Source organism: Myotis nattereri, assembly GCF_964212035.1.
Source record: "Myotis nattereri genome assembly, chromosome: 7".
Taxonomy (NCBI): Eukaryota; Metazoa; Chordata; class Mammalia; order Chiroptera; family Vespertilionidae; genus Myotis; species Myotis nattereri.
In genome coordinates this window covers 77087853-77101956 of record NC_138082.1, presented here as the reverse complement: position 1 = coordinate 77101956, position 14104 = coordinate 77087853, and the positions used below count along the sequence as shown (strand labels likewise).

The window sequence follows — 14104 nt, the reverse complement described above, 5'->3', positions numbered from 1 at the left end:
ACACAGTGATCAAGTCCTCCCTCTGGTGGTCACCACGCTCAAAAGCTTGCCCTTATTCAGCGGCTCCTGAGGGCTTCAGGGCCCAGGCTTCACTGCACTCTCTGGCGGAATATACTCCCCTCATACCCACTCTATTCCCATAACACTTCCATTATGACATTTAACAGCATCAGGCTCATTGTAGAGTTATTTTATCTCTCCTCTAGGTTCCAATTTCTAGAGGACAAGGGATGCATTTTAATTGTCTTTGTTTCCCTGATGCTGTTTATGTATCTTACACACAGAGGGTTCTCAGTGAATGTTTCTGGAACTGAATACATGCCCCGGAAAGCTCAAAGGCAGTGGAGAATTTTACGCAGTGGCATTTTGCTTACTGTAGGAAAAGCTCAGGTTCTCAGTGGAGCTATGTTTTGGTTACACACTGGCTGGGTAGAGAGGAGGAGAAATAATTAAAGAAAACAAGAGTAGCAAATGAGATGCCATAGAGGAGCTTGAAGGAACAACCATTCAAGTTTTAAATCCAACGTTAGCTGTCAGAATGCACTGAGAGTAATTTTGGAATGCTTGGGCAGCTCGAATGTCTTGAGCAGGGCAGGATGAAAGGATTTTAATGCCCTAAACAGAGTTCTTCTGCTGAGGCAGCAGTGGTTGGAGTGGGAGCTGCCTCCGCTGCATGCTAAGCTCAACCTGTTTGTCTTTTGCAGCCCAGTTGTGAGGAAAGGTGGAGGCTTTTCCAGAAAGATCACGAAAGGACCGGTTGCTTTTAAGGAACACAATCTTCCCAGGAACACTTTACTCCCAATCTTTTCCATTTAGAAAGTAATGAAGGGAGAGGGGGATGAAGGAAAGGAAGGAAGATAAATTGGGCATTTTAGTGGACTGAGAGGAGAGACAAAAAAGATCATTGCAGTCCAAGAGGTTTAGTAGCCTAGAGAGAGGCCAGGATTTCTGTGACTGTGAAGGGGGCAGGGGCTACCGGTTTCATTAAATAGGTGGTCTGCAACCCCAAAGAGAATGTGAGCAGGAACATTGCCAGTGCTTTGAATAGAGCCCAAAGTGACAACCCTTCAAGCCTTGGCAAACAAGCATGGCTGACGTCAGCTTCATCTGGAGAGATTTCATAAAAACACAGAATCTTGCAATCTCACAGAAAAACAAGGGAAACATTTGAGAACACTCTGTATAGGAGAGAAATATGAGTGGCCGACAAATACACATAAAATTATCTAACTTCACCAAGGATCAGGGAAATGCAAATTAAATCATTATTTGTTCAGCATACTGGCAAAAATGTAAAAGCTTGATAATATTAAATGTGTGGGGAAATGGCTACCTTTATATAGTACTAGAGGCCCGATGCACAAAATTCATGCAAGAGTAGGCCTTCCTTCCCCCGGCTGCCGGCACCAGCTTCCCTCTGGCACCGGGGACCTGGGCTTCCCTCCCAGCCCGGCTTTGTCCAGAAGGTCCTCTGGAAGGATGTCCAGTCTAATTAGCATATTATTCTTTTATTATTATAGGTTATTATAGATTAGTGGATGTGTAAATAGTCATCCCCTTTGTGAACATTGCAGTCTGGTGCTATTTATTACAGTACATTTTAAAATGCACATACTATTCAACCCAGTATTTCAATTTTCCAGTATTTGCCTTACACAAAAATTCTAGTATAATAAATTTTTACCCTAGTGGTTTTTTTTGAGAAAACTTTTATCACGGAGAATTTCAACATGAGAAGTAAACAGTAATATGTAATGAACCTCTATATACTTATCACCCATCTAAGAAGGTTATTAATAGCTTTAAATAGTAAACTATCTAGATGTCAACCCATAGGAGACAATTAAATAAAAAGTAGTACATCTAGCCCACCAGTGTGGCTCAGTGGTTGAGCATCAACCTATGAACCATGAGGTCAAGGTTCAATTCCTGGTCAAGGCACATGTCTGGGTTGTGGGCTCAATCCCCAGTGTTGGGTGTGCAGGAGGCAGCCGATCAATGATTCTCTCTCATCATTGATGTTTCTATCTATCCCTCTCCCTCTCTGAAATCAATAAAAATATATGAAATTTTAAAAAATGAGTGCAAACAATATATTTTATATATATACATAGTATGTAAAAGCATAGGAAAGGGTCTGAAAGGATTCACACTTAACTAGTATTAGCAATTTTACCTTAGGGGTACGGGAATTGAAAAGACAGTCAAGGAGGCCATTTATTTTATGCATATGATCTGAACCTTTTGTAAGGAGAAGAATTTCTATTACTTATATAGTACTTGAACATTTAAAATATGATCCACGGGTTCTACCTCTGATGATAGTGTTTTAAATATCTCCCTCCAGGCAGTATATTGCTGTACATAAATGAGCAAAAGGAAGAACAGAGATGACTGGAAGATAGAAGATGAACTACAGCAATATAGTAGAAGCAGTTGAGAGAGAAATCTGTCCATCTAGTCTAATTAGAAGTTAGAAGGACATAAACGTTAAAAGAGATCTGAGAAGCAGATCAGCAAGCATTTGAAACTATTATTTATGTAAAAGTAGTTGGTAGGACTTAGAACAGTACAATACAAAATAAGGTCAGGATTAGGTTTAAGATTTTGCATTTATTAATCATCTGTGGCTGAAATAGTTCACTCTCCCCAACAAGGAAAGATTGGCCATTCAATACGAATATGCTTGTGTAAAATATTGTGATCAATTGTACATACACACAAATAGGCTAGAAGAACATGCTTCTTCTGTAAACATGTACACAAATTTGATGACTCTTCAATTAATTCTTTTGTTTCCTAGACTCAGAGCTCGAGAACCATTAAAATACTAAAAATATAGAAACACGTAAACTTGGGCAAACTAAATCAGCCTGCCAGCAAGTATTGTCCTTTCTGAATCTACCAGACAACAAGTTACAACTTAAAAATTGGAACTAGCTGCTCTTGACGTTATTACCTAGAAGGACTTTTCAATTACCTGATACTTGAAACTTCTTGAGGGCAAGCACTTTGTTGTGTTGTTGTTGTTTTTAAAATATATTTTTTATTGATTTCAGAGAGGAAGGAAGAGGGAGAGAGAAAAACATCAATGATGAGAGAAAATCATCAATTGGCTGCCTCCTGCGTGCCCCACACTGCAACCGGGGCGTATGCCCTGACCAGAATCAAACCGTGACCTCCTGGTTATAGGTCTACGCTCAACCACTGAGCCATGCTGGTTGGACTGCACTTTGTTTTTATGTTTTTCTTTCCCAGTTTCTAGAACAGTGCCAGGCATGTAGCAGCTGGTTTTAACAAAAGTTTATTGAATGGAAAAAGTGACTGACTGAATGAAGAGTGTATGAAAGCTACATTACTTCTCTTGAAAATTTCTGGAGATTCCTTTACTCATTGACTACACCTCTTTCTAGTTCAAGAAATAATGGACTGCTTATTTAGAAGATAAGTGTGTGTGTTCAAGTGACCTTTCAGAACACTTGAATACTTTCCGACCACTGATTTCACAAAGAGTTTTGATAAGTTGGATAACCAGGATGCATCCCGTTCTGAACCCCTTTATAGTTCTTTACGTCTCATCTCAGACTGTGAGCACTTTGAGGGCCAAGATGATTCTTTGAATCCCTCCACAGGATTGACCACACCATCATGACAGTAGATACTGAATAGATATTACTGAATGAATGAATAAATGCTGTCTGATCATTTTGACTTAGAGAATTTCTCTCTAAAGAGTTTCTTGACACTTTCAAATTAGCCTTCAGAGAACCAAGATGGCGGCATAGGTTAACGCCGGAGTTTACTGCCTTGAACAACTACTTCAAAAGTGAAACTAAAAGGAACGGACATCACCCAGAACCATAGGAACTGGCTGAGTGGAAGTCCTACAACTAGGAGGAAAGAGAAATGCATACGGACACTCAGAGGAGGCGCAGTGCTGAATTCAAATTCTGAGGTGCGGAGTGTGTGGAGCGGGCTGGCAGCGGAGGGCGCGGTTGGCGTCTTCAATCGGGAGGGAGTCGCAGACTCTGAGCTCCAGATCCGGGCGAGTCTTTAGGGACCCAGACTCAAACGGGAGAAGCGGGACTGTCTGGCTTCGGTTGGAGCGAGAGCAGCTTTCTCTCCGAGGTTTGCAGCGGGTGCTGGGACTCAGAGAGGCAGAGCCCCTGGGGACAGGACTGAGAGCAGCCATAACTACTCTCTCTGGCCCATCCTGTTGATCCTGTGCGACCCGCCCCCCCCCCCGCCCCCCCTTAAGCCCTGCACAGAGGCATTTGCCGGATAGCCTCAGGCAAAGGCTAGATTAGCACCTCCCTAGAGGACAGAAGTTCTCTCACTGCAGACACAGCTGATTCTCACACCCACTTGGCCTGGAGGTCAAACCCTCCCTGGTATTAGCTACAACAATCAAGGTTTAACTATAAGACTGCGCACAAAGACCACTAGGGGGTGCACCAAGGAAGCATAACAAAATGCAAAGACAAAGAAACAGGACAAAATTATCAATGGAAGATATAGAGTTCAGAACCACACTTTTAAGGTCTCTCAAGAACTGTCTAGAAGCCGCCGATAAACTTAATGAGATCTACAAGAAAACTAATGAGACCCTCGATGTTATATTGGGGAACCAACTAGAAATTAAGCATACACGGACTGAAATAACGAATATTATACAGACTCCCGACAGCAGAACAGAGGAGCACAAGAATCAAGTCAATGATTTGAAATGCGAGGAAGCAAAAAACACCCAACCGGAAAAGCAAAATGAAAAAAGAATCCAAAAATGCGAGGATAGTGTAAGGAGCCTCTGGGACAGCTTCAAACGTACCAACATCAGAATTATAGGGGTGCCAGAAGATGAGAGAGAGCAAGATATTGAAAACCTATTTGAAGAAATAATGACAGAAAACTTTCCCCACCTGGTGAAAGAAATGGACTTACAGGTCCAAGAAGCGCGGAGAACCCCAAACAAAAGGAATCCAAAGAGGATCACACCAAGACACATCATAATTAAAATGCCAAGAGCAAAAGATAAAGAGAGAATCTTAAAAACAGCAAGAGAAAGAAACTCAGTTACCTACAAGGGAATACCCATACGACTGTCAGCTGATTTCTCAACAGAAACTTTGCAGGCCAGAAGGGAGTGGCAAGAAATATTCAAAGTGATGAATACCAAGGACCTACAACCAAGATTACTTTATCCAGCAAAGCTATCATTCAGAATTGAAGGTCAGATAAAGAGCTTCACAGATAAGGAAAAGCTAAAGGAGTTCATCACCACCAAACCAGGATTATATGAAATGCTGAAAGGTATCCTTTAAGAATAGGAAGAGGAAGAAAAAGGTAAAGATACAAATTATGAACAGCAAATATGCATCTATCAACAAGTGAATCTAAGAATCAAGTGAATAAATAATCTGATGAAGAGAATGAACTGGTGATTATAATAGAATCAGGGACATAGAAAGGGAATGGACTGACTATTCTTGGGGGGGAAAGGGGTGTGGGAGATGTGGGAAGAGACTGGACAAAAATCGTGCACCTATGGATGAAGACAGTGGGTGGGGAGTGAGGGCGGAGGGTGGGGCGGGAACTGGGAGGAGGGGAGTTATGGGGGGAAAAAAGAGGAACAAATGTAATAATCTGAACAATAAATATTTAATAATAAAAAAAAAGAAACAAAAAAAAAAGAGTTTCTTGTCCCCATAACATGTCTTCCTCTTCCAGCTGTACCTTCTGTTGTAGTTCTCATGGCAGCATCATAGAAAATTCCTGATTCTCCCTGCTCAGAGGCCATCAAGGTTGATGAGGATGGTGTAGTCCCATTGTTGTTGCACTTCTCACAATGTTTACTCTCTCAGGAAAATCTAATTAATCTGTTATGCCCCCACATTCCGCTGAGGACTAAACCAAGGGTGATATTTCCAGGTTTCTAATCTCTTAAATTGCCTATGCCTCAAAGTTCTCCCCATCCTCATTATTGGCGACACCTTGAAGTAACTGAAAATTATGCCGGAGAGAAAACACAGTTGCATGGAAAGGCCCTTGCCTTTGGACGTGTAGCAAAACAGCTCCTGATACGAAGAAACAAAATCTTTTCTGCTTCATGAACCAGTGAAAACCTAATAAAAGTGTGTCTCCCCTGGGTATTTTACATCATTAGCATCCTGGCTTCATGCTTCACTTTAACAAATAACTTATTTTAAAAGTTTCTCCAGGGAGAAGACAAGGAGCCAAAAATATCTTGGAAAAAACTTTACTTAGCAACCTGGTAAGGCTGTTTCATACAGTTTCTAAAATTCATGTAGCCAAGTCTCTGTGATGTTTTAGTTTCTGATTTTGATATGCACTGAAACTTCTTCAAGGCTAATCAAGGAATGCAATGCTTTACATGTGAGTAACATTTTATGGGTTTCGTAGTACATTTATTATAAATACTATGACCATAATCAATCACCTACTATATCTTAGGACAGGGGTGGGCAACCCCTGGCATGCGTGCCAAACATGGCACGCCAGTAACTTTTGCTGGCAGGCAAAACCCTCTCTTATAATCTTCCATTTACAATTTTTTTCTTAATATCGACTTTTTTATTTTTCAGATAAATTCAGTGTAGGTGCATCTTAGATAAATAAATAATTTTACATAACAAGTTATCTTAAAGACCATAGACATGGATTGACGAGAGAGGGGAAGAGCAATTTCTATGCCTCTGCCTTAACTCTCCCTGCCTTCCTAGATCTGACCAGTGTTTTGGTTTCATCCACATATGCTTGGGAATCTTTGTTCTCAGTGATGAATTTTGTTAAGTCTTATAATAGGAGTAGCCTGACGGATGAAAGTAGTAGCTCGTGCATCTCTCTGAAGGTCACGAAATATAAACCTGATGTAAAATCTCTGTCATCGGTGATGCAGCAGCAAAAGTCCCACTGATAATATCAAATGGAGTCATAAAGTTTTCTGTTGGACTATCAGTGTACATGTATACATTAAAAAATAAATGTATTTTTCATCATCGTATACTGTGTTTTTGTCCCTCGAATGAATTTTATTATTTCTTCAAGGTTCTTCACATACGTACACCTTAAGTAGGTGTAACATGTTCTCAAAAAATTAGGGTTGGCACGCAGAAGAATTCTGAGTCAGAGATTTTGCTGGTTTTGGCACGCACTCACAAAAAGGTTGCCCACCCCTGTCCTAGGACATATGCTAACCATTTTACATCTGTACTACATGGAACTTAATCTTTGCTATAATTCTATGAAGAGATATTACAAGCCCCATTTTACTAATGCAGAAACTGAGGTTTTCAGGAATTAAGTAACTTGCTCAAAGTCATACAGTTGGTAAATGGCTAAACTTGGATTTAGCTAACCTTCAAACCTACAGACTTATTTCACTCGGTAAGAATCTTAAAAAGTTAAATGAACCAGGTACTCTTTTCCTTTTATATGTACAAATCTCCTGATGTTTATGCTTGTATCCATCTTTTTCTTTCCTTCTCAAAAAAAGCCAACCTCCTCACATATTCTTTATCCCTCCCACCTTCCTGCTACATGTGCTCTGAGGTCCTGGCACCACCTTGCTGCACAACTCCAGGAAGGCTATTCACAAGGAGATCTCTGTGGCTGGCCCCTCATGAAGTAAGACTTCAGATTGCAAGTCTCGAGTTTGTGACTACCAGCTCTGTGGACTTTCTCCCCTCTCACCTTATCAAGAGCTCCATCTCCCCTTCATCATCGATCTCTCTCTCTTAGATTATTATCATCGGCATACAAGCACACTTACAATTAACCTTTGGAGAACATGGGATTAGGTACTCTCCTTCTCAGTCAGAAATTCAGGATAACTTTTTGAAAATATATATTTTTATTGATTTCAGAGAGGAAAGGAGAGGGAGTAGAAACATCAATGATGAGAGAGAATCATTGATTGGCTGCCTCCTGCACGCCCCCTACTGGGGATCGAGCCCACAACCCAGGCATGTGCCCTTGACCTGAATGGAACCTGGGACCCTTCAGTCCGCAGGCTGACGCTCTATCCACTGATTCAAACCGGCTAGGGGCAGGATAACTTTTGACTCTACAGTTGGCTTTTCATACCCCCAGATTTAACCAACTGTGGATGGAAAACAGTATTTTGGATCCACAGGTGGGAATCTGTGTTTGGGGATACAAAAATACTCTTTTCTTTCTGAGGTGAGCTGAATGCTGTGCAAAATCTTCAGATACAGAGGACTGACTCAGTTGAAAGAAATCTGAGTATAAGTTGTCTTGGGCAATTCAAATCCATGCTGGTCAAGAGTCAACTGTACTATCCTCTGTACTTGCCTTAAAGACAAACAAAAAACCCCAAGAAACAACAACAATCAATCACTCTTGACTCAATATTCCTCTCTTGTTTAATTTTACAGCAGCAGTCAATATTTACCATCTTGAAATGTGCCATCTCTCTTTCCTTATTTTCCTAATTCTCTAGCCACGATTTCCTCTCTCTTTTACTAGACATTTTTTTTCCTATCCATCCCTAAATATGAAATTTCTTCAGGCCTTGATGTGAGGCTTCTTTTTTTCTCTTTCTATATTCTCTTCTTAAATTACCTCATCTATTTTGGTGATTTAAAATACTCACAAATTTATATTTTCACACCAGGTCTTGCCTCTGAGTCCTATTATTATACTCAATTTTCTCCTTGACAGCTCCCTTGGAATGTTTTACAAGCCTGTTAGACTTGCCAACTAAAACACTAGTGTCCTTGTTCCTTCCCATCTTTCTCATCTCAGGACATGGCATTAGCCTCCCACAGTTGCTTAAGCCAGAAACCAGAAAATTATCTTCAATTCCTTCCTTTCTCTTTTCACTGCATTTAATTCATCATCAAGTCCTGCCTATCATATATCCAAAACACATATCAAATAAGTTCACCTAGTCTACTGACCACCCTAGTCAAAGTCTCCAAAGCATCTCTCACTGGATGCTTTCGTGACTAGCTGCTGTTCCTACTTCTTTTGTGCCACCCTCCTATCTATGCATGTAGCATCCAGGCTATTACAAAATGTAAGTTGGATCACATCGCTCTCTTGCTTAAAACATTTTAGGGACTTCCATTGTGCTTCAAGCCTAGCCTGAAAGGCTCTATATGGTCTGGCCCATACCTGCTTCTCCAACTTCACCGCAAACACTGCGTCCAAGGTGTTCGTTGTTCTGTTATGCAGATCAGAGTTGTCTACCGTCCAGTCTCTGGACGTGCAATTTCTTCTGCTTAGAAGCCTTCCCCACCACAACCGGGCTGCCCCCATCTTATCCTTCAGCTCTCCTCCAAAATTCTTCTTGTCAAGGTTACCATTGACCTCCACATTACTAGTAGTGATGCTGATACATATAACACCTCTTCTTCCTGTGCATGCAGCAAATTTCCACTTTCCACATTTCTGCAATCCATCTTCATATCCCCAGAACCTAGCATAGTGATTGGTTTGTACTGTATGTAGCAGGTGTTGACTAAATCCCTGAAAATGAAGGAAGGTGCAAGTTGAGACCTTCTGGGAATGACTGCTGCACACAACCCCCCACAAGTGTGGTGGACAGAAACTAGAAGGGACAGCAAGAGGCAGGGCTGAAGGTTTGGCAGTGGCAATAACTACCTGTTGTCCAAACTCTCCTGACCTTAGTTTTCTTGTATGGCCTAAGATTGAATTTTGTATTGCTGCGACGAATTCCTTAGTTCTCTACCCCCAAATTCCTTCTTGTGGGTTGCAAACTCATTAAATGAGATTTATTTTTTTAAAACTTTTAATTATGAAAAAATTCAGACCTAATGAGAGTATAAACATCTATGTACCCAGCACCGACTTAAGCAATTACATATTCATAGCTAATTTTGTTTTATTCCTAGCCCTACCTACTTCCCCCTCTCGTTATTTTCAAGCAAATTCTGGACCTGGTATCATCGTATCTGTAAATACTTCAGTATGTATGAGATATAATTATTAACCGCTAGACAGAACACCTTCTGTTCCTCACTGGTTTAAAAAGTGAAGTTTTCACTGAACAGCACTTTGCTCTTTCCACAAACCAGATAACTAGCACGATGATTTCTATTTCCTGGCTTAACTAAAATGTGTCAATTCTCTGAGGGGCGTAGGTGGGAAAGAGTGGGTATTAGAGCACCTTTCAGTGCCCTGCAACCAACAAAGGGAGAATGAATGAAAACTCAAAGCGCTTTAGGTTTTTAATACGATCTGATCCTGAGAATCTAGGGCCTTGTCTTGCCTCTTCTGGTCCCTTCCTGAACTCGTTATAGAAAAATTTCAAGTTCAAAGCGATGTTTAATGTATGTATTTCAGCCTGAGAAGACTATTACAAGCAGGACTTACAGGGGGCGGTGCCTCCGGGGACGGGGCTGCATCAAGGCCCCGCCCCGCTGGCTCTAGGCTCCGCCCCCGCGAGCTCCCGGCCTTTCTTTTCCTCCTCCCCTTGCCTTCCCATCCTCTTCCCAGCAGCCCCAGCGCCGGCGCCGGCGGTCCTCAAGATGGCGGCCGACAGCGAGGTGAGGGGGTCGCTCCCTGCCCGTTCCTGCCTGCAAGCGCGCTCCTCTGCCTCAGCGCCTGGACGCTCACTCTCTCTTTTCTTCCCCCCCCTCCCCGCAGCCCGAGTCCGAGGTGTTTGAGCTCACGGACTTCACCACTGCCTCCGAGTGGGAAAGGTGAGTGAGTCGTGTCATTGGTTCGCAACACCTTGGGCCTCGGCTGGCGGTCCCTCCGCCGCCCCCTCAGCCCTGCCCGCACGTGACGTCACTGCTCTGTGAAAAGCGAGACCCCGGGGTCCCCGGTCCCCGCCTCCTCCGTCTCGGGGCAGCCGAACGCCTCTTCCGCGTCTGGCGTCTGACAAGCCGGGGCCCGCCCCCGGCCGCGGAACCCCGAGGCTCGGCTCTCCGACGAAGTTGTGTTTGTCCTCACACCCCTTTCCTCAGACCTTGGTCGTTGCCCGCACGCACGGTTTCCGTGGCTGCCACTTCCGCACTATTTCCGTGTATGTTTAACTCTGGACATAAGCAATACACTTCGCAGCTGCCTTTTCCTTCCGCGTCACGTGAGTGAACCCTCCGGGGAGGAGGCCGCAGGCGCACTGACAGGTGGTGTCCGCCGGCCCGGCCCCTGCACCGTGTCCTTTCCAGTAGCCTTTCCGGGGTCTGCATCTGGCCGTCCGCCGGCCCCGGCCCCTGCCCTCCCACCCCGTCCTTTCCAGTAGACTTTCCGGGGTCTGCATCTGGCCGTCCGCCGGCCCCTGCCCTCCCACCCCGTCCTTTCCAATGGCCTTTCCAGTGTCTGCATCTGGCCGTCTGCCGGCCCCTGCCCTCCCACCCCGTCCTTTCCAATGGCCTTTCCGGGGTCTGCATCTGGCCGTCCGCCGGCCCCTGCACCCCGTCCTTTCCAGTAGCCTTTCCGGGGTCTGCATCTGGCCGTCCGCCGGCCCCTGCCCTCCCACCCCGTCCTTTCCAATGGCCTTTCCAGTGTCTGCATCTGGCCGTCCGCCGGCCCCTGCCCTCCCACCCCGTCCTTTCCAATGGCCTTTCCGGGGTCTGCATCTGGCCGTCCGCCGGCCCCTGCCCTCCCACCCCGTCCTTTCCAATGGCCTTTCCAGTGCCTGCATCCGACCTCGGGACGCGTTGACGCCGTGGGTAGTGTGCCCCGGCCCCCTGTGCCCGCCCAACACTGAACAGCGGAAACTGTTGTGCCACTGAAGTGAGTGGGAAGCCAAGTTTGCGGAGGGTTGCACGCTTAGATGAAGTTTAGTGTTCGGTGCCCCAGAAACCCTTCAGCTTCCCGGGTTTCGAGTGTGAGCGAGCTCGCTGCAGCATTTTGTCGTCTTTCCGGCTGGGAGAGGTCACTTGTGGATGTCATGTCGTTAAAAGGTCTCAGCGGGAATAACAGCCTGACCTGTGGGATCTTCCAACAAAGCGAAGTCAGGGAGACATAACCACGCTGGCAAGGCTGTAGTGAGCAGGTACTGTGTGTCCGGAATTTATGCTAATGGAAGAGAAGAAAAACAGAACCCTAGACCCGTATTTTACCGAACCAACCAGCAAATAGTTACATTGGAAGCCACTGGCACTAACTGTAAACACAGCAGTTTAAGTAAGGATGGTATTATGACGGATCAGCCTTATTGGAGATATTTTGATAGGAAAGAGAGAAAATGAGCCGGGCATGGGAAGTAGGAAGCGTTTGGTTAGACATGAGAAGGCACAGACACCGGTAGAGACGGTGAAAATGAATCTTTGGAACTTGGTGAAGAAATGCTTGACTGGAGTGCAGGTCACCTTAGAACTAAGATTCCTAAAGAAGACAGGACTAGGTATGGACACCCTCCAAAGCTAAGTAGAGACCAGTGACTGGTGTGGCTCAGAATGCTTGTCTCTGATTATGTCTGTCTGAGGTGGACCCCAATACTTGCATTTCTAACAAGTTTCCTCCCAGGGGATGTTGCTGTTGCGGGTGGGTCTGCAGAGCACACTGAGCATGAGCCATTGGAAAACAAGAGTGAGAGACACTTGATTTTATAGTGGCAGAGGTGGTGTGAGAGTTATTTCAGAAGATGAAGTAAAATTAAGGCAGTGACTTACCTTTATCCATAGTTAGGTTGGTGATTTGGAGATTGGAGAGAAAGGATAGAGGAAAGGATTGTAAGGCATTTCAAAAGATTTAGAGAGATCAACCAAAGGACTTGTATACATGTATATAAGCCAAACCAATGGACATGGACAACAGGGGGATGGGAGTATGAGTGTGCGGGGTGGGGGTGGGGGGCAGGTTGGGGGTTAATGGGGGGGATGAGGACACATTTATAATACCTTAACTAATAATAAAAAACAAAAAAAGAAGAAGATTTAGATAGAACTCGAGGAAATTTGAGAGTAGAAAAAAGCAAACTCAACTGCACCTCCTTTCCTGAAAGAATAGAGATAAAGTGGCAGAGCATGAAGAGAGCAGTTTTAGACCCTGTTGAATGTGAAATAACAGTCAGTCCTCGGGTTACGTTGGACTCCACGTACGTCGCTTCGTGGTTACGTTGCCATCTCCCATTAAAAAAAAAAGTTCCGTCATTTCGACATATGTACATGAGCTTTATGTTTTTTTATTATTTATTTACTACAAGTAAAGGGCAGGAATTGTTATTTTTCTTTTAAATTTGTTTTATTGTTTTACTTCATTACTGCTGTGTATGTGCTCCATGTGAGTGACTTAGGTGCTTATGTAGGTGGGTTTCGACTTACAGCGAAAATCGCATTACGTCGCGCCATAGGAACGGATCTCCGATGTAACCCAAGGACCTACTTGTAATAACTTCTTGTCTTGAAGACAGTTAGAAAAATGTAACCTGAACCTTGGAAGATGACAGTTGGGTGTGAATGAGGAAACAGCAGAGTATTGAATGGAAAAGGATCACTTTCCCCCACCTAAATATTTAAAACATCCTGAAATAGAATATTAAAATCCTTTATTTCCTTATCTATATATATAATACCCTAATATGCAAATAGACCAAACAGCAGAACAACCGGTCGCTATGACGTGCGCTGACCACCAGGGGGCGTGTGCGGAACATGGCAGGTGTTGACCTTGGTGGGATGGTGGAGCAGGTGAGTGGGGGTGCCAGACCAAGGCGGGGCGCTTGTCGCTGTCATTGGGGCAAGCCTCTGGTGGTTACTGAAAATTCTTTGCTCCGCGCGCTGTGGTACTGCCCAGCACTTGCGCCTGCTGCCGGTGCTGGAGCCGCTGTTCACACAAGGCGCCAGCCCTCATCTCATGGCGCTGTCAGCAGGTGCAAGTGGTGGCTGCCAGCCCTGATCACCCCTCAGGGCTTCTCCACCTCCCCCTGCTCCTGAGGGGTGATCAGAGCCAGCAGCCACCTCTTGCAACCACTGCCAATGCCAGAGCTGCTGCCAGCACCCACTGCTGGTGCCAGCCCTGAATGCCCCTGAGGGCTTCTCTACCTCCCCCTGCTCCTGAGGGGTGATTGGAGCAGCAGCTGCTGCCACTTGCACCCACTGCTGGCGTCGGCCCCAATGGCTCCGCACCATCAGTGGATATGAGCTGCGGC

At 44.6% G+C, this 14104-nt stretch overlaps 1 protein-coding gene across 1 annotated transcript in view; it reads left to right on the top strand.

Moving 5' to 3' along the window:
- Nucleotides 1-10513: 10513 nt before the first annotated feature.
- RAB3GAP1 (RAB3 GTPase activating protein catalytic subunit 1) overlaps nucleotides 10514-14104 on the top strand; it is a 95137-nt gene continuing 91546 nt past the window's right edge. The window contains exons 1-2 of the mRNA XM_081095380.1: nucleotides 10514-10550; nucleotides 10651-10706. Of these exons, the coding sequence (XP_080951506.1) occupies nucleotides 10533-10550; nucleotides 10651-10706 (74 nt within the window). The 5' untranslated portion in view covers nucleotides 10514-10532. The remainder of the gene's footprint in view (nucleotides 10551-10650; nucleotides 10707-14104) is intronic.